The following is a 21,906-nucleotide window of genomic DNA, read 5'->3' as shown; positions in this document are numbered from 1 at the left end:
CACATGTAGAATTCACCCACGGTATCCCCTGCCTGTTGTGAGAGGTGACTGAAAGGGGCGACCAAGGGATGATCAAATTAGAACCATGAGACTACTTGTAATTAGTATCATCACGCAGGGAGCACCATGGGTCGCATTTACTTACGCGTAGTACCACTATGTTAGGTACGCACTAAGTTTGTGATTAGTGAATCAGGATGAGGGTCTTGCAGTACCTGTGATTCGTACCCCTATATGAGCGACACCAGGGTTCTGCCCTTGCCTATGCTTAGTTCCCACTGTGTGAGGAATATAATGGGATAGTTCAGGTCCCTTATGTGAGGAACTCCATAGGTTTGCGTTGCCTGCAAATAGCGCCGCAATGTGCGCAACACCATAGGTCTGCGTTACATGTGTGCATTACACTACCTGTGAATAGTACCATACTGTGTGGAATACCGCGAGTCTACGCTGCTTTTGATTAGTATCGCCAAATGACGAACAGCATGGTTCTACTTTCCTAGTGATAAGTACCATTATGAGGGCTGCTGACCTGGATTTTGGACCCGTTTCGACTACAAATGTAATCGATTCAACATCGTGCTATAGACAGTCCCTTGGTCAGTAATACTATTGTTTTGTGCCAGCTTCTGTGCAGATGAGGCACTGTGGGTCAGTTCCACATTGATTGGATGGATATGAATTTAAAACATTCTTCATCCTCACGCTTTGAATTCTGGTCAGTGGAGGATTTTGGACTTTTAATTTGTCATAACATTTCATCTCATTTCGTACCATTAGGGGCCGTTGACCTTGATGTTAGGCCCCTCTAAACAACAAGCATAAGCATCATCATCATCATCATCATCATCATCAACAACAACAACAATAGCCATATAGCACACTCAGATCTCCAACCAGGAGAGTCATAAATTAAAGAAGGGTAATGTTGGTTATTGTACATCGAGGAAGACAGTTGTCAACTAATCAATCCTGTAGAAAAGTTTGCAATTGATAAGTTAAAAGATGAGTAGAACTTCTGACAAGGAGTAGGTAATATAGTTGCTAGCCCACAAATTAGGTGATGTTTGCGCTGAGTTGATTGAAATTCTTAGTTTGTTTTGTAATTTGATGATATATGATAGGAAATGATAGAGCTCTGTTCATTTTTCTGTATTTGTTAGATGTTGTTTCTTTGCACTTCATAAAGCAGCTGCACCCACCTAATGAGGTAGACTTAGGACATTGTATTGTTGCATTATTAATGAAATATTAAATCAGATAACTTGTTCCAAGGGAAAATGTATATTGATCAGGTGATGTTTTCATCGAGTCTAAAGAAAACAAACGAAGGGCCAGCGGGGAAAAAACGCTTTCAGTCCGTTCAGCACAGTTTTTCAGGAGACTAAAAACGAAGTTTGTCTTCAAAAATAATGTTTCATTACTTTGTTATTAACTTTATTTTAATTTTATATCAGGGTACATGTTACATAAAACTGAAAACAAACCATTTGTGTCAGGAATGTTAAAATGGGCTTTGGAAAAAAAAAAAAAAAAAAAAAGTTTCTCTTCACCTCTAACTGCACTCCCTTGTTATTGGGGCAGGATTCTGAAACAAAACCCAATTCTAGTGTGAGTATCAGTGTATAAAGTGTGTAAGGTATATAAAAATAATGTTGATATTTGTGCATAGTAATGTGAAATTGCAAAAATACAGGTAAATCACATAAAAACAGGTAACATAGGTTGTAGTGCAGAAAAATTTACCTTTACTCATCATGGTCGTTGATGAAGTCCAGATATACATCATCATGCTGCTTGTTGCTCTCTCGTCCATCCCACATCAAATTGTTGCAGAAGGTCTTGGCTTCAGTACTGATGAGAAACCTGGTTAATGACTGCAGGTCATTGTACTTTACTCGAGAGATTGGGATTGGAGCCTCGTACAAAAATTCCAATTCTTGGATTGGTAAGCCATTCACCTGCTGATGGTCCTTATTTCCTTTTTTCTTGTTTTCTTTAACGCTAACCTCATGGCTGTAGTAACTGCCAGAGAAATTTGAACGGTGATGAACTAACCTTGGTCTCGAAATGTCTGCATAAAGGCGTCTGATTGGCCTTGTCGGTAGAGGGCACTTGGTTTGGTACATAGGTTTTAAAAACTTAGTCCATGTTTTGAACATTTCTTGTTTACAATCAGCCACGATAACTGGTGATGGTTTTGCACGACTATTTCTGATAACCTCCCTCCATTCCTCTGGAACCTCAACATAGGACTTATGATTGACGAGTCTCATGTCATGGTTACACTCTTAAGTAATTGTGACCTCGGATGGGAAAGATTACTGCTACATTGTTGAAACACTTCTGTTTTGTCACTAAATAATGAAGATAACGTATCGCTGTATAGTTTTCGTTTTGTCCAGCACAACTATCGCAAAAAATTGCTAGTTTACAAACAGTCTTAGGCAAAATGGAAGTCGCAAAATGGTCAATCATTGAGCACACTTCATTCGCACCTTTTTCAACGACACTTTTATCATAGGTGTAAAACACAGATGTTTGATCAGAGAGAATATGAGTATTAAATGATACAACATTTAATTGTTGCTTATAATAAACATCAGTTGTAGTGATGTTTGGAGTATGTAAATTTTTCTGGAAATCCATAGCAATGGCCTCCCATGTCATGAGCCTTCCTAGCTTTCCTTTTGTACATTGTCTTTAACTTGTAGAATGCAGCACTTTGACGTAAATGAAGGTTTACCTCTGTTAACATCTTATTCAAGTCTCTTTCCAACTTAACCTTTCCCTCCACCGTCGTGGTAGAAATAGATTGTTCCAAGGCAGCCTTTTGTGACTTGTTAGCATCACATGTACTACATGTGTCTTTCCGGGGGTAGACAAATGAAAAATTATAATCTTGATTAAATATCCTTCTGAATGCATCATAGGAAATTTTGTTGTTGGGATTTAAACCTTGGTACATTGACCACACTTTGCATATATTGAGATCCTCTGCTAAATAAATGTTATCACTATCTTAGGGATTGAAGAAATGAATTGACACAAAGCTTAGTTTCGTCACTTAATTGGTGGGGCCTCTTATTGTGGTAACCCCTTCCATCTGGTTTTACAGAGCCACTAGAAGCCAGTGATTCTCTGACTGTTTGAATTCTGGGCGAAGTAACCCCATGAATACGAAAAAAAGGCCTTTATACAGACAGTTACATCGCGAAAAGTGTTATTACTTTGTACTGTAACTCTGTATGCAAATGAACTCTGGTTAAACCTTGCTTCTTCGTGTGGTTTCCTGTTCCTATGCCTTTGCACAGGCAAAGCTGTAATAAGGCCTCCCAAGTATGCATTTTGTTTGTCATATGACTCTAGTTCATTAAACTCTTGTATTATTCTTCGTCTGTCATCTAATGAAACATTTTCAAAGCATTTTAACCTTTGGCACTTGCAATCTTTGCCTGTAGTATGACTACTTAACCTAATCTTTTTCATCACATCTTTGACACGACCGTACCTTTTTCTCTTCTTTGATGTTCTTGAAACAAGCTTTTCACCTTCTTCGGTTGAACTTCCCTCACTTTCAAACACACTCTCCATCACAACACAACTGTAAATTTAACGTAATAATAACTTTTTACATGAATACACACACAAAGAATGAACTGCATCTGAACAAGGTCAGCCACGCTACTGCTTGTCTGTTGCTAAGCTGCGCCTCCCCACCACATTCTTAGGACCCTGATCGTTCTTCCATCTGCGCTGTGACTCAAACCATTCTCCCCGCTCATGCCATATCTTTCTCTCTCTATTACAGCGGACCGAGAGCGTTTTTGCTAATGGTGAGTCTTGTGGTTCAAAGGGACGGTACTGAGCTTTGTACAAGCGTCAAAAACTCAAAACAGTAAGTTGTGGACTGAAAGCGTTTTTCCCGCTGACCCTTCAAACTTAAAATGACATAAGCAAGAAATGCTATGGAATTCTATTGTATACTTGTAGAAACAGTGAATAACTCCCTGTGATTTCATTCTTTCTTTTGTTCTAGATGCTCAGATGTAAGAGAGAATACGATTGCCTCATTAAAAACAGCTGCCATGCATGGTGCAGATTTAGTGGAATTTGATGTTCAGTTAACAAAGGATCTCGTACCTGTTTTATACCATGACTTTTATGTATGCATTGCCATGAAACGGAAGAAGCAGCTTGAGGAGCATGACATGCTGGAGCTGCCAGTGAAGGACTTGACGCTGGAGCAGTTACAGCTTCTCAAGGTCAGTTGCAGTAAAAATACTTTCCTTCACTGAGGATGGAGGAGACAATGCATAAACTTTATATGTTTTATTTACTCTGTTAGCTGCAGTTTATTAAATTTCTTTTCATGGTGATATTTGAGGAGCATCGTTTCAAAATGTAATAAATGCACCTGAGATTAAAGTACAGTTTGATGTGCTTTCCCCCAATTACTGTATGTTGTGCTCTTGAATGCTGTTGAATGAGATAAGATTGTTTCATATGAGGTCCCATAACAATTTAATGCTGAAAAACATTATTCATACCAAATTGTAACAGTTCAAAACATATTATGTTCAACGTATATTTTCCAGCTTATATTTATCCCACTCATTTGTTGTGTTTCTCTCACAACTTAGTGTGTGGGTTGATTGCATGACTGTACACATCCGATCACCACAGAGTGCTGATTACCCTGGAAGAGTGATCGAAACGAAATAGAAAGCAAATGTTGTGAAAACTTAAAAGCAAAAAATTGAACAGGGCAGTTGGTTTATAAACATTCCAAATGTATTTTTGGTGTAAATCGAATAGATGCACGCAAAAATAGGCTAACCATCATTTTTTTAAATTCTAATATTGGTTCTGGAACAAGAAGAGGCTGTTGATCCTGATGAAATGGGAGACCCAATTTTGAGGTCAGAGTTTGACAGAGCTGTGAGCGACCTAAATAGGAACAAGGCACCTGGAATTGATGACATTCCCTCTGAATTACTGACTGTCTTAGGAGAAACCAGCATGGTAAGGTTATTCCATTTAGTGTGTAAGATGTATGAGACAGGAGAAGTCCCATCCGATTTTCGGCAGAATGTTGTTATACCTATTCCCAAGAAATCCGGTGCTGACAGGTGTGATAACTATTGCACCATTAGTTTAGTATCTCATGCCTGCAAAATTTTAACTCATATTATTTACAGAAGAATGGAAAAACAAGTTGAAGCTGAGTTGGGAGATCAATTTGGCTTCATAAGAAATGTAGGAACACGTGAAGCAATCCTGACTTTACGTCTGATCTTAGAGGGTCGAATCAAGAAGGACAAGCCCATGTACATGGCATTCGTAGATCTAGAAAAGGCATTCGATAATGTTGATTGGACCATGCTATTTAAGATTCTGAAGATGATTGGGATCAGATACCAAGAATGAAGAATTATCTACAATCTGTATAAAAATCAGTCTGCAGTGATAAGAATCGAGGGCTTTTGAAAAAAAGAAAAAAGAAAAAAAAAAGAGAGAGAGCAGGAATCCAGAAAGGAGCGAGGCAGGGCTGCAGTTTGTCCCCCCCCCCCCTCCTTTTCAATGTTTACATAGAACAGGCAGTAAAGAAAATCAAAGAGGAATTTAGAAAGGGAATCACAATCCAAGGAGAGGAAATCAAAACCTTGAGATTTGCTGATGATATTGTTATTTTATCCAAGACTGCAGATGATCTCGAAGCTGCCGAATGGTATGGACGAAGTCTTGAGTAAGGAGTACAAGATGAAAATAAATATGTCCAAAACAAAAGTAATGGAGTGCAGTCGAACGAAGACAGATGATGCAGGAAATATTAAATTAGGAAATGAAGTCTTAAAGGAAGTAAATGAATATTGTTACTTGGGTAGTAAAATAACTAACGATGGCAGAAGTAAGGAGGACATAAAATGCAGATTAGCACAAGCAAGGAAGAGCTTTCTTAAGAAAAGAAATTTGCTCACTTCAAACATTGATATAGGAATTAGAAAGATGTTTTTGAAGACTTTCGTGTGGAGCCTGGCATTGTATGGAAGTGAAACATGGGCGAGAACTAACTCAGAAAGGGAATAGAAGCTTTTGAAATGTGGTGTTACAGAAGAATGCTGAAGGTGAGATGGATAGATCAAATCACAAATGAAGAGATACTGAATCGAATTGGCGAGAGGAGATTGATTTGGCTAAATTTGACGAGAAGAAGAGATAGAATGATAGGACACATCTTAAGACACCCAGGACTTGTTCAGTTGGTTTTTGAAGGAAGTGTAGGTGGTAACAATAGTAGGGGTAGACCAAGGTATGAATATGACAAGCAGATTAGAGGAGATGTTGGATGCAGTAGTTATGTAGAAATGAAAAGGTTAGCACAGGATAGGTTGGCATGGAGAGCTGCATCAAACCAGTCTATGGACTGATGACTCCTACAACACAACAGAATAAGATACTTTCTCACTGGTGGAAAAAATACATTTTTGGAGGATAAAATTAAGATATTTTTTGTTTTCATCTGAAAGAAGTGGTTTTATTTTTAACACTGCCAAACAACTTCAGTTTTTATTGCTAATCACAACAGGGGTGAGACAAATTATGTTCAGATGCAGCCACTTAATTATAATGCAGACTATTGAAGAAAGGTTTCTCATATGATAACTGGTTGTTGTCATGGGTCGGTGGACTTGAAATAAGGTACTATGCTGGCATTTGTCTGGAAGGAATGCAGAAAAACACTGAGTAAAAACACACTCAGGGTAGCCGCTGTCGGTACCGGGATTCGAAGCTCGGTCCTTTTGTGGAGCACGAGTAAACACACTCAGCCACGGAGGTGAATGGAACACGAAATACTGGACCAGAACTTGAAAACACAAAATGCTTTTACAATTTTTTCTGTCATTATATTAACTTTCACACACATTTACAGTCTCCATCTCCACCCAAGCTCTTCTTTTCACTCAGTTCAACTCTGTATTAAATGTAATAATCACCACTAACCCTTTTCCCTTTCCCATTTTCTGACATTCCTTTTGAGTTTTCTGTAACTTTCACTGGAAGAACTCTGATTGCATTCGCATAAATTACCATAATCTTGAAAAGCAGAAGCCATTTCTACTTGGCTCGCTAATACAGTAGAAGTCCGCTATAGCGAGTACGGCATATAATGAGAACTCCGTTATAGCGACAGCTTTTTTCTGTCCCTTCAAAATTCCTATATTAACCTGTGTATTGTCCTTCGGTTACAGCGAGAACCGTATCACTGGCGCATCCGTTATTACGAGCGATTAAGCACGCGCGAATTTTTCCGTTACCGATATTTATGCACCCCAGCGATGATATTGCATGCGATCGATTACCTTCGGCATCGTTACCTCGCTATGTGCACTAGCGATTTCTCTCATCGACATTCGAAGGCGATGTCGGAGTCGATTAGTAATATCTGTCGACAGCTGTTCCGTAAAGAAACTTCGAAATGAAAGAGAACATATTTTCGTAATAAATGCATATATAACGTGTCCGATAACGGTTAACTCGTTAAAAAATTAAGGCTGACTAAACGACCGCTTAATTTTGAAGCTAAATACCGCAATTAAGTAAGAATGGGATACACCTCGAGATATGGCAGAGTGCTTAATTGATTTCATATGTTAGTTTGTATTTTGTCGCGTCTGGTTAAATTACGGAAAGGCTGTTATGAAAATTTATAGCGAGAAAGGTATAATTTCTCTACCTGCGCTTGAAGTGTGTTTTCATCATACGTATAGTACGGTTAAGTTAGGATACGTGACACTGTTTTAATAAGAAAACTGAAACGTTTGCAACAAAATGCGATCGATCATCTTCGGTACGGTATAGTTTTCTCACTTTGTGCATTTGCGAGCGCTCTCGTTGTCATTCAAAGGCGATGTTGGAATTGATTAGTAATACCCATCGACTGCTGTTCTCTAAAGAAAATTCAAAATGAAAGTGGATAACACGTTTCCGTAATAAATACGTAAATAACGTGGCCGATAGCAGTTGTTAACTCATAAAAATAAACACTGAATAAACGATATCTTCATTTTAATGTTATATACGGAAATTACGTAAGAATGTCATACACCTCAAGACATGGCAGAGTGCATCACTGATTTCAGAGAATATTTCATATCTTCTCGCGTCTAGTTACGGCTATTTACATGTAAATTTTTCACGAGGAGGTTATGTCTCTACATGCGTTTCAAATATGTTTTCATGATAGGCCAAGACTGCAAAAGTTCTTACCTAGGGCAAACAGGACGCAGTTTTAAAATCAGATTTGCAGAACATGTCAATGCCATAAAACACAACCGTTTTTCTGTGGTCGGCCTACATATAAAAGAATTCAAGCACAACTTTACTGAAATAAATCAAGATCTTGAGGTATTAGAAATTCTAAACAAAGGTTCTTTCCTAGACGTCACTGAAAACCTCTATATTCATTTAGACCAATATTTCAATCCAAACCTAAACTTAAATGATATCTCAGAGAAACCAAAGATCCTATTCGACTTTCTCATTGAATTTTTCAAAAACATTAATATCCCGAAAAATAGATCTGTCTTTCTCATTATGCATAATACTTTGTCACGCCACACACTTTCACCACATCACCCCCCATATTTCCCCTCCTTCCACTCCTCCTCCCCTACCGCTCCTTCCCTCTCCCCTCCTAATCCAACAATGGCCGCTCCCCAGACCTAAACTATCCAATACGCTCTATTCCTCTTCATTTCACGCCATAGCTTTACCGCCTTAGGTCCCGCAACAAACATCATAGAAACCTGCCCCCACCCTACACGTAACGCTGCAACAATACACCACAAATACTGGCACAGTCAACCTCTTAGCTCTCAGAGGAATGTCTTCCTTAATTCCAATTTTATATTTCTTGTCGAGCTGAATATGTTTACTACACCCTCAGCAAAGCGATTCTTTATCTACCATGTTCATCTCACACTTGGATTCAAATATGCATTTGTACCAGTTTGCATATGTTGAGCCCTGTCTCATACTTACGCTGCGCTTGACTTATATGGCACCTTTAATGGTTATGAATTTCATGTTTTTGGTCCGTATTGAACTGAGAATAATATATAAGTAATAATAATAACAACGTAAATGTTTCCACCTGAATTGATGCTTATTGAATAAGTGATTTCAATCCCTAACTGCCAAATTTCACCTCAACCCAAATATTTCATAATGTTATATGCATTTTTGAGAAGATTGTGTTTATTGAAATATAGCCTATGTTTTGTACTACACTCGCGGCAGGCAACATTCAATGGAAGGGTATCTGTAATAATTTGAATCTCCAATGCCAATCATCTCGTACTTCTGCATGGTTTTGTTACAGTTTATATGTTTATATGTTTTATTGTTCAAGTGATTATGTTATGTCATGTTTATACAATTTTGACTCACCCTTCATGACCACTTTGAAACTGACATTGTATTTTGCGTCTTCATGTTCTCTCATTTAATCACACTAATGTAACACCTTGTAATATAAATGTCTACATGCTAGCCTATTTCCCACATTTTGGCTGAAGATGACGCCAAAACAGCGTCGAAACTAGTTCCAAGTGTAAATATATGTTGTAAATAAACTATAACATTTATTTGTATTGAAAAGGTGAACCCTTTTAAGTTTCCTATCTTCCATTCTCAGTTCAATACGGACAAAAATGAAATTCTTAGATTTAAATTATAGGCTACATATACGGTTAGGTTAGGTGACGCTGTTTGAAGAAGAAAGCTAAGGTGTTTGCCACAGAAATCTCTGGAGTGATACCGTATTTCTCCGAATCCAAGACATTTTTTTTCTCAGAATATCTTGCGAAAACTCAAGGGTTGTTGCATTTGCGGCGTAACAGTAAGTTAATGGATACCTCTGGCAACTACCGCGGTAACCACGCTGCTTCTTTTCACACACGCACAGAACTCATTGACGATCGCTTCTTTACTACACATCGCTACCGGTTGTACAGCGTACGGTTGTGTGTTTTCTCAAATCTGCAGAATGGCATCAAAACGTGACCCTTCGAATTCCTAGAAAATCCATGGCTACTCAGTGGCAGAGTCATAATGCGTCTATTGTACTTGACGCTTAGTAAAATTAAGGTTTATAGACGGCAGGAATATTTTCGTGATGGATAGTCGTATTGTAAAAATACGTGGAAAAGGTATTGCCGGCAAATTTTCAACGGGTTCTAGTCGATATTATAATGCCAATTTTAAGTTAATGTTTATTAAACACTCGGAAATGTAGAATAATTGTGCAGCCGCAAGTAAATACGGCATAGGCCTAACTAAAGCCAATATTTGGCGTTAGCGTGAAGACAAAGAGCTGAAAAATGCGTACTGTAAGAAAAATGCATTCAGTGGTCCACAACAAGGACGCTTTAAAGAAGTCGATGATGAAATTGGGAGGTATGTGCACGAAAAACGCAAGGGTGGTTCGCCATACCATGGCGCAATAAACTCGTTCGTTGACTTTCAACGTTCGCGCTTAGGCCTATACATCGCTAGCCGTTGAATTTGGTCGCACCCAACAAGCAAGACATGCGTGTAGCGGTAGCTGGTTATATCTGACGCTGCGTAAAAGTAACAGGTTTATAGACAGCAAGAATAATTTCCTGATGGATCGTTGTGTTGTAGAGAGGTATGGAATAGGTATTGCCGGAAACGAGTTCTCTTCGGTATTATGATGCCATTGTTAAGTTAATGGTCCTTAAACCCGCAGAAATAAATTGTGCAGCCGCAAAAAAAAAGAAATACGGCGTGACGAAAGACAGTGTTCGGTGTCTAAAAATAGTCTAAAAATGCATAGGCCTGTACGATTTTACATACTTCTTTTTGAGCCTGATTTAAATGTTTTGAAGGAAAAAGTGGGGTTCATCTTGGATTCGGAGAAATACGGAACTATATTTTTTTCAGAATGAAATTAAACATACACTTTCATGTAGTATCAGATTACGAAAAATAACAAACAATTAAGCCGTAGTGTGGATATCATCTGCGGAAACGCAAGTTTTGAACAAACTGATTGCCGTTTCATACCGATTTTAAAGTGCATGAAGGGTTTTCCGACTTTTATACAAAAATTGGATATAATGACAATCCGTTATAGCGAGTAAATTTTTCGCTGTTATGAATTCTCGCTATAACAGACTTCTACTGTATAACAATTTATTGCTCAAGTTATTTTCCTCTTTAATACATCGAGTGTTCTACACTTAAAATTTACTTCTATACTCATTTCAACCCTTCTTCATCTTCAGTAGGAATTAATTATACATAATAATGATTTAAAACACTTAAAATTAAAGAATGTATGTGTGTTCTACATCTAATGTATAGCTCAATACCTAAAAAGAACTATGTTTCTTTCACGTTCAACAACAACAACAACAACATTTACTAGATTACTAACATCTTCAAAACACAAAATATAAAAATAGCATATTAAACCCTCTCTAATAATAATAATAATAATAATAATAATAATAATATCTTAATTCAGGAGTATGCAGAATCAAATGTCAATCCTGTAAATCTTCCTGTATTTTTCAGACTGGCAGAAACTTTACAATAAGATATTGAGAGCATTTAAATGCCACTAAATACAACCGTTCTTCAGCCATGAGCATACACATGAAAGATTTTTACCATAAATATCCATTAATTAATTAATCAATAACAATATAATGAGTTTGTTATTGGACATAATAATTAATTAATCAAGATTTAAAGATCCTTTGTTTTGTGCAAAAATGCCTCTTGGTTAACATATTAGAAAACATACTGTAACGGGAAATGCCCGTACTTTGGGCTTGAAGAGCACAAGACTTCATGTAGGGCATGTACGGTACATTAATGGAGTGACATAGAGAGAGAGAGAGAAAGGTTTGTTCAAATAAAGTGCGTAGAATTTTTTTAAAACTGTCAGAATTTATTGATGAGAGATCAAGTTTTATATCACCTCTGTACAGAAGATAAGTGGGATATGACCTTTCCCCAGCCTGTGGCTGGCGATGCTCCTCGGCTGCTCCCCTCGTTCCACCACTACGACTCCTCCAGTGATGGAAGCTCTAAACGTTCTGGAAGGTCTGGACGGTCTGGAAGATCTAGCAGTTCGGGTACTGAGATTGGTCACTTGAAATATAGACATGAACACACGTATTTAAACTTGTGGATGTGCTAATTTAGAAAGCGGCTTCTGCATAGGTGAAAACGAAATAAGTTCAAAAATGATTCATAACACCAATGAACACTAAAGAATAGACTAGTAACTTCACACGGTAGAATGTCAATGAAATCTAGTCCGTGGTTTCTTCTTCTTCTTCCTTTATTCATGGGGTCTCTTTAAAAAGTTCCTTTTAGCATCGACCTCGAAGATCTTTTGCTACCATGTGTTTTCCTTCATCCCCACACAGTCATACTCGCTCCCTTCATAAAGTTGCTGGTCCTCCTTATTGGGTCTTCTTAGATATTTCTTCTCTCTTCACCAGGTAATCCCAGTGTGGAGATTCTGATTCTTCCCAGTGCCTCACATTCAAAGAGTATGTGTTCAGCTGATTCTTCCACATCGTTACAATTCCTACATACCTTGTCTCTTATTACTCCAATTCTATGTAGGTGCTTTTTAAGATGGCAGTGTCAACTCAGCAGTCCTGCTACCCATCGTATATTTTCTCTGCTGAGTTCCAGCAGTTCCTTAGTATGCTTCTTGTTTGGGCTCTTTATTAGTTCTTTCGCAAGCCTGCATCCTGGAGCATTTTTCCAGTTTTCCATTTGTTTCTTTCGTACCCATTTACCTATGTAAAGCCGGGCTTGTCTATAAGAGATCTCACATACTGGTTCTGAGCCCACAAAAGTTATTTCTAACCTTTTTCTTGCCAGTTTATCTGCTATTTCATTACCTTCTATGCCTGCGTGGCCAGGTACCCATATTATTTTGACAACATTGTACTCTGAGAGCTTCAGGAGAAGTGTATGACAATACCAAACAATTTTGGCTTTAATCTGGACAGCTTCAAGTGCCTTAATGGCTTCTTGGCTATTTGTAAATATGAAAAATTTCTTATCTCTGTATTTCATTTTTAGGTTTTCCTCAAGGCATGTAATGATGGCTATCACTCCAGCTTGGAAAACTGTAGTGTGTCTGCCCTTGACTCATTTAGATTGATCTCTCAGGTCTTTCCCTGTTGAACCCTCCTCCTGTTCCCATCTCAGTCCTTGAGCTATCTGTCCACCACACAATATCTTCCCTACCAGTTTTCTATCTGTTAATGTCCCAGTCTTCCTTTTTTGTTATCTGGGTCTCAAATGGTTTCTCAAAGATATACTTTGGAATCATATGATCAGTTGGCATGTGTAAAACTTCCCCTGTTATTACTCTGTTAATTTTAGTCTCCAAGATTGGGCCTTTGAGCCTTCCAGCATCCATTTTGCTCCAATCTATATGAGCTCATTCTAGCCTGTCCCTCTATAAAGTTACTTAATGGAGGGAGATCTAGTAGGGTGTTCAAGGCTTCTGTCGGTGTAGTTTTCATTGCCCCAGTTATGGCTATACATGCCATTCTCTGAAAGCAATTTAGTTTGCTACTGACATTTCCTTGACTTATTTTCACCAATCCGTGGTTTAAGATTGATAATTTGAAAATAAATTTTTACGCGGTCGAATGTTCACTGGAATCGAACATGCGACCCAATTATATCACTTGTAAGTAAAGAAATAGAGTCAAATGTTAATGAAATCAAACTCACAAAATAAATAAATTTGCCACTTAGAAAATTACTGTAGTACCCTTTCGTATTCGTACAGTCGAATGTCAATGGAATCAACAAGTTCAAATTACGTGACACTTGGCATAAAATAGACTTCTACATCTTGGAGAGAAATATTTACACAGTTCATTAATTATTTTGATTTGTCAGAAAAGAAAATACTTTGCTTTGTGAAATTAATCTCGTTCACACCTATAATGTGGTAAATAATGATGTTAGACAAATAAATGGAAATTGATTCTGTTCACTAACAGTTTCTTTCTCAATCACACGTAAAGTTAAATTCTACTTGAATAAACACAAGTCTTAACACACAGTTCTTAGCCTGTTAACTACAGAAATGTTTTAAATACTTGAAAAACGATCTCCACTCGAGAAAAATTGTAAGTTCAGTAACACTGTCACAAAGTCTAAGTTTATTTGTCAGAGAAATATTTCAATCACTTGGAAATGTTCGTCACTTAAAAAAAGACGAGTCTTACTAAACAGTTCTTCATATGTTAACTGTCGAAATATTTTTAGTCACTTGACCAGAATAAAAGTTCTATCACCTTGTTCAAACTTTGTTAATCAAAAATATTCCTATCACCTTGAAACGTGAGTACTTGGAAAAATTGCAAATTCTGACACACTTGTTTCAGATTGAAGAAATAGTTAATCACCTTGAAATGTTACTGTCGGAAAAAATACAAGTTCTGTCACACCATTCAGAATTTTTCACCACAGAAATAATTCAATCACTCACAAATAGATAAACACTGAAGAAAATTACAAGTTCATTTCTGTCACTGCAGAGTTTATATTCCTACACCGCAGAAATAAATCAATCATTTGACACTTTGCGAAAATCGTAGGCTACTACATCGCAGCACGTACCTCCACACGTCGACCATTGGGTCTCGACTGTGGGGCTTCACTGATCTCGCATGAGAATCCACTCTCCTTATATACGAAAATCGTGGGAATTGAAGTTATATATTACGTTGAATATCTTCTTTAATCCTTGGCGGATTTTCATCAAACTTGGTAGAAATGAAGATGTTAAAGGGGCCAGTACGATGTCATTGTTGTATTTTAATCATAATCCCAAGAAAGGTTATTAACAATAGAACATTTAGAATGTTCTATGGCTGATGCTATCTCGCCGTGACAATTTGAGGTAGGATCTGACATCAGCTCCACGTCGCACACAGCCTACATGCTGCAGCCAGCTGTTGAATTAGCGTGCGGCACGTATTTCAAGTTTGAAGTGCAGAGGCTTTATACTGGACCAGCGTTCCTGGTACAATACATATTCACACTGACCAACATATCTGTTCCTGAGACCTTGCAAGTTGGACGTGCGGTTAGGGGCACGTAGCTGTGAGCTTGCATCTGGAAGATAGTGGGTTCGAACCCCACTCTCGACAGCCCTGAAGATGGTTTTCCGTGATTTCCCATTTTCGCACCAGGCAAATGCTGGGGCTGTACCTTAATTAAGGCCATGCCCGCTTCCTTCCCACTCCTAGGCCTTTCCTGTCCCTTCGTCGCCGTAAGACCTATCTGTTGGTGCGACGTAAAGAAACTAGCAAAAAAAAAATAATAATCTGTTCCTGAGAGCTAGAATAACTAGTCCAATGTTTGCCATCTGAGAAAGCTATGAAAACAAGGTTCCTATGGCCTCTTGCATTAGAACTAAGTTTTAAATTAAGTACAAAAGTTAATATAAAAAGGCAATAGGCAAGTTTAAAATGTTGCAAGTCCTAATGCATCTTAAATAAACGTAAGTTACGTTAGTATAAAATCGTTATAAATATTTTAGGGATCTATCAAGTCCAAATGCGTTATTTTAGCTGTAAGCAAACAATCAAATAATTGGTTCAAGTCCTTGCTGTGGAACACAGTGTGCATATCTCACTCTTGACAAAGGCATTGTTAATGGTTCTTTTACAGACTGAGGCTGTGAAGTGCACTATTTATAAACCATGAATGTAAATAGAAGGAAAAAGGTTTGTGGCTGTACCTCTAAAAGGAAATGAGCCTACTCAAAAGGACGAAGTAACTGGCAGCAGGAAATCTAGCCTTGCCGTGCTTCTTCTCTGACAGAACTAAAGGTACATGTTTAAATTTTATGTGGGTTACTGTAGTCATGTCCTAGTTTGTGAACCATGGACAACGGCTGAGTGGCCTTGTAAGTGGTCCTGAGAGTCGGGATACCAGTTGCTATGGAATGGGAGTGGGCATCTCGGACATATTCTAAGTCGTGGCCCTCCTTGTGCTCAGGCGGCCAGTACTATACACCCACCGGTGGTCCCTAAACCGTTAGAGGAGAGATCCTTACTTGGACTATGTGTAAGAGGGTAGCATCCTGCTTCATGAATTTACCGACCTCAGAACATTTTGAGCAAGCCTCGGACCTATGGGAGTAACGGAGTCCCACTCTCATTTCACAGGCGAGGGACTCCTTGGAAACAACTTGCCGAATGAAATGCAATTTGATGGGGAGCTATCAATATTAATGGGGCTTATGGAAGAAAGAAAGTAGAACTGGCTGATTCAGCAAAGAGGATGCAACTGGATGTACTAGGAGTAAGTGATATTCAGGTAAGGGCAGGTAACTAGGAAGAGAGGAGATTATAAAGTGTACTCGATGGGTGTTAAAAAGGGAAGGGCAGAGTCTGGGGTAGGGCTGTTTATCAGGAATACTATTGCACACAACATAGTTTCTGTTAGGCACGTAAATGAGCGAATGATGTGGGTAGGTTTGGCAGTTGGAGGAATTAGGACTGAGAATTGTCTCCGTGTATTCACCATGTAAGGGTGCAGATGAGGATGAAGTTGATAAGTTTTGTGAAGCATTGAGTGACATCGTAGTCAGAGTCAACAGCGAGGATAGGATAGTGCTAATGGGTGATTTCAATGCGAGAGTTGGAAATAGAACTGAAGGATATGAAAGGTTGATTGGTAAATGTGGGGAAGATATGGAAGCTAATGGGAATGGGAAGCGTTTGCTGGACTTCTGTGCTAGTATGGGTTTAGCAGTTGCGAATACATTCTTTAAGCATAAGGCTACGACTAGGGGTAGCAGGTCCATAATAGATTATATCTTAACTGACTTCAAATTCAGGAAGTCTGTTAGGAATGTACGAGTTTTTTGGGGATTTTTCGATGATACAGACCACTATCTGATCTGTAGTGAACTAAGTATCTCTAGGCCTAGGGTAGAGAAAGTGAAATCTGTCTGGAAACGAATAAGGGTAGAAAATCTCCAGGATGAGGAAATTAGACTGAAGTACATGGATATGATTAGTGAGAAGTTTCGAACAGTGGACAGTAAGCAGGTTCAGGATATAGAAAGAGAATGGGTGGCATACAGGGCTGCTGTAGTAGGAACAGCAAGGGAATGCATAAGAATGACTCTGTGTAAAGACAGGAAAAAGTGAACTTCCTGGTGGCATGATGAAGTGAGACCAGCATGTAAACTTAAAAAGAAGGCTTATCAGAAATGGCTCCAAACAAGGGCCGATGCAGACAGGCAATTGTACGTAGTTGAAAGAAACAGAGCATAACAAATAGTTTTTGAATCCAAAAAGAAGTCGTGGGAAGATTTTGGTAATAACCTGGAAAGGCTAGGTCAGACAGCGGGGAAACCTTTCTGGACATTAATAAAGAATCTTAAAAAGGGAGGAATAAAAGAAATGACCAGTGTTTTGGGTAATTCAGGTGAACTCATAATAGATCCCAGGGAATCACTGGACAGGTGGAGGGAATCTTTTGGAAATCTTTTCAACGTAAAAGGAAATATTCCTATGGTGCCGTGAATAAGCAAGCTTATGGGGAGGAAGAAAATGTTGGTGAAATTACGCTTGAAGAAGTGGAAAGGATGGTAAATAAAATTCCATTGTCATAAAGCAGCAAAATAGATTAAATTAGACCTGAAATGGTGAAGTATAGTGGGAAGGCAGGGATGAAGTGGCTTCATAGAGTAGTAAGATTAGCATGGTGTGTTGGTAATGTACCTTCAGATTGGACAAAAGCAGTGATTGTACCTATCTATAAGCAAGGGAACAGGAAGGATTGCAACAACTATCGAGGTATCTCAGTTGATTAGTATACCAGGCAAAGCATTCACTGGCATCTTGAAAGGGAGGTTGCAATCAGTGGTTGAGAGGAAGTTGGATGTAAACCAGTGTGGTTTCAGAGCACGGAGGGGCTATCAGGATCAGATCTTCAGTATGCGCCAGGTAATTGAAAACTGTTACGAGGGGAATAGACAGTTGTGTTTATGTGTTGTAAATCTAGAGAAAGCATATGACAGGGTACCGAGGGAAAAGATGTTCACCATACTGGTGTGGGACTATGGAATTAAGGGTAGATTATTGAAAATCAATCAAAGGCATTTATGTTGACAATTGGGCTGCAGTGAGAATTGATGGTAGAATGAGTTCTTGGTTCAGGGTACTTACAGGGGTTAGACAAGGCTGTAATCTTTCATCTTTGCCGTTCGTAGTTCACATGGATCATCTGCTGAAAGGTATAAAGTGGCAGGGAGGGATTCAGTTAGGTGGAAATGTAGTAAACAGTCTGGCCTATGCTGACGACTTGGTCTTAATGGCAGATTGTGCCAAAAATCTGTAGTCTAATATCTTGGAACTTGAAAATAGGTGCAATGAGTATGGTATGAAAATTAGCCTCTCAAAGACTAAATTGATGTCAGTAGGTAAGAAATTCAATCGAATTGAATATCAGATTGGTGATACAAAGCTGGAAGAAGTAGATAATTTTAAGTATTTAGGTTGTGTGTTCTCCCAGGATGGTAATATAGTGAGATTGAATCAAGGTGTAATAAAGCTAATGCAGTGAACTCACAGTTGTGATCAACAATGTTCTGTAAGAAGGAAGTCGGCTTCCAGACAAAACTATCTTTACATCGGTCTGTTTTCAGACCAACTTTGCTTTACGGGAGCGAAAGCTGGGTGGACTCAGGATATCTTATAAGTTAGGAGTGACAGACATGAAAGTAACGAGAATGATTGCTGGTACAAACAGGTGGGAACAATGGCACGAGGGTATTCAGAATGAGGAATTAACTCAATGGATGAAGCTGTACGCATAAACCAGCTTCGGTGGTGGGGTCATGTAAGATGAATGGGGGAGGATAGGTTACCTAGGAGAATAATGGCTCTGTTATGGAGGGCAAGAGGAATAGAGGGAGACCAAGGCGATGATGGTTAGACTCGGTTTCTAATGATTTAAGGATATAGAGCAAAATGAGGCCACAGCACTATTTGCAAACAGAGGATTGTGGCGATGTTTAGTGAATTCACAGTGGCTTGCAGACTGAATACTGAAAGGCATAACGGTCTATAATGATTATGGACGGACGGATGGATCAGTCATTTTTATTCTAAAATATACTGCAAAACTGCTGGAAAAGTTTCGGAACAAATAAGGAAGCACATCATGAAGTATCCTTCATATGAAAGGCACTATTGTCAAGAAAGGACAGGTAAAAATTATGTGGGAACTTATCTCAACATTTCAAAAATGTATTCATTGTATGTTGAATGCAAGGCAGCAGGTACGAAGAAAGCGAAAGAGTGGCTTATCAAGTGGGTATTTAATGAAGAATTCAATTTATCTTTCTACCCTCCAGAAATCAATACTTGTGATCTGTGTAATCTTTTAAATGCCAGGTAGAGAATGAGTCAAGAGAAGAGAGAGCTAAGGCCATTAAGGAAAAACAAGACAAACACATGGAAGAAGGAACTTTGAGATACCGTCTAAAAAGTGAGCATAAAGAAAAGACAGAGCTCAATACAAAGTAAATAAACCATAATGACCAACCTCCAAAATTGTTTGCCAACACCGTACTTGACTAATCCGCAGAGTTCTTACTTGAGGGAGCTCTGGACACTGAACTATACGATACGTGATTCTACTTCTCGAGTGTCTTCATGCATGCTTTGGGATGAGAAGATAGCAGGGCCTCCTCTCTGTTCAGTTGACCGAAATAGAATATTATGAAATGTAGAATGGAAGTTCAGACCATACGGACAGATAATTTTGGAGGACTAAACTGCAGTCTTATGATGTGCTTAAATTTACTTGTGGCTTCTTAACTGCAGTCCCAGTCTCAAAAACATAACCATAAGTTTCTTCTCAGAGGTCACACTCGTATGGAGGTAGATGGGGACCACAGAATTATAAAGAGAGCCAAGAATCATCTGCCACCTAGCACAATCTTCACCCTCAATGACTGGGTGAATTTACTTTCAAAATTTAACAGTAAGACACTTTTCAGGGTGAAGACTTCAGAAATGTCAGCTCTTCGATGGCAGCCTTGTCTTTCCATTCATATCGCTAAAAAAAAAGAACAACACTGAAGATGGTACCTTTCAGAATAACTTCAGTGGTATGGTTGCAAGAATGAAAGGATGCATTTGGGATCCTATTTTACAAAACAGACGTCACGGAGGAATTTCCATCTGTTGATATGCAGCGAAATATTCGGAACATTGTATACAGTAGAACCTTGATAATTCAAAATCCGTTAATTCAAAATCATGCCTAATTAGAAGAGGGGCGGTTTTGCACGTTATTTAAATTGTTTAATTCGAAATACAGATAATTCGTAATTCGAAGAACGTCAGTCCCATTACCGAAATTCAGACTTTTAATTCAAAACTGCCTTTAAGTTTTTAAAAAGTAGTATTTTACAGAGTACAGTAATTTAAATTCAACATTTATCAGTGTCGTGATAGAGCGCGTCTTCCGAAACATACAGGGGTAGCTGACCGTACTTTCACTCACTTTTGTGTGTCTACAGTGTGCTTCATATTTGTTAAGTTCAAGTGAAATCGTAAGTTTTTTGTATTCAGCGTATTGGGGAACGCCATAATATCACGTAACAGATAGTGTGCGGAGAAGCAGAAGCCGCGAACACTGGCGATGCCGACAGTTGGCGAAAAAGAGTGGCTCATATAATCAATTCGTACGCACCAAACAATATTGTCAATGCGATGAAACTGTGTTTTTTTGAATGCCAATCCCAAATGGACGTAAGGTTTTAAGCGAGAGAAGCACCAGCCAGGAAATCGTACAAGTGTGGGGGGGTCATTGTACTGTGTTGAAACTTGCAATGCATATGGAAGCGAGACATCCTTCCCTTGTCATAGGAAAGTTTTATAACCCACAATTTTTTAAGGGCGTCAGGCACTTTCTGTACAAGTACAATGCATCTAAAAAAGCAAACGGTAAAGTAATTTTTAAAAAAAGAATTTGCACAGGGGAGCCAGCATTATTTGTCTTAGTCTTTGAATCGTGTGGCTTTTTTTTTCGTTGCATGAGGTTATGTTTGCCGGTGATTTATCCAAGTGTATTATTTGAATAGGACTAATGTCAGTGCACTTTGTTGGATACATTTCCGAAATAGTTTTCTTCATGGCAGTTGAAAGGTTTAAACTGTGAATCAAAGCGATTGCATGCATTAATGGGTCCTAGAATACTTGTGACACGGCAAGGGCTGGCATTTCTGAATTTCGAGAGAGGTGCCGTGGCGGGAAGTCGAAGAACGTTGTAATGCAGATGGAAGCTTTCTCCCCTCGTCACAGGAAAGTTCGATAAGCCACAATGTTTTAAGGGCATCGGGTACTTTCCGTGCAACTACACGGCATCTAAAATGCATGCTGTAGAGTAGTCCAATGAATACAGTACGTGCACAGGGGAGCCAGCCCAGATATCCTCATGTTTGAATCATGCTTTCTTTATTTCTTTCTTTCATTGCGCGAGGTTATATTTGTCGGTAAGTTATCTGAGGCATTATTTGAATACTGTAAATGCACCTTGTTGGATACATTTTGGAAATAGAATTTTGCCATGGCATTTGAAAGGTTTAAACTATGAATGAAGGTTAATTGCATTCAGTGCTGGGTCATAGAGTATTTTGTGATGCGGCAAGTGTTGGCATTTCTGAATTAGAGGTTGGCGGTTAATTCGAATTCTGATTTTTGCATCCCAGCGACTTTGAATTAACAAATTTTTACTGTATTTGCCATTGGATATTCAACTGAGACAAAGTATGAAAAAATCAGCTGGTTGAAATAT

The 21,906-nt window shown here is 38.6% G+C and overlaps 1 protein-coding gene across 2 annotated transcripts in view; it reads left to right on the top strand.

The window, feature by feature from the left end:
* The window catches only part of LOC136871803 (glycerophosphocholine phosphodiesterase GPCPD1), a 432,261-nt gene that overhangs the window by 318,821 nt on the left and 91,534 nt on the right, over window positions 1-21,906 (top strand). For both annotated transcript variants that reach the window (XM_067145405.2, XM_067145404.2), the window contains exon 9: window positions 4,040-4,265. In XM_067145405.2, the coding sequence (XP_067001506.2) occupies window positions 4,040-4,265 (226 nt within the window). The remainder of the gene's footprint in view (window positions 1-4,039; window positions 4,266-21,906) is intronic.

This window comes from Anabrus simplex, chromosome 4, assembly GCF_040414725.1.
Source record: "Anabrus simplex isolate iqAnaSimp1 chromosome 4, ASM4041472v1, whole genome shotgun sequence".
Taxonomy (NCBI): Eukaryota; Metazoa; Arthropoda; class Insecta; order Orthoptera; family Tettigoniidae; genus Anabrus; species Anabrus simplex.
This window is presented reverse-complemented; position numbering and strand designations above follow the sequence as displayed.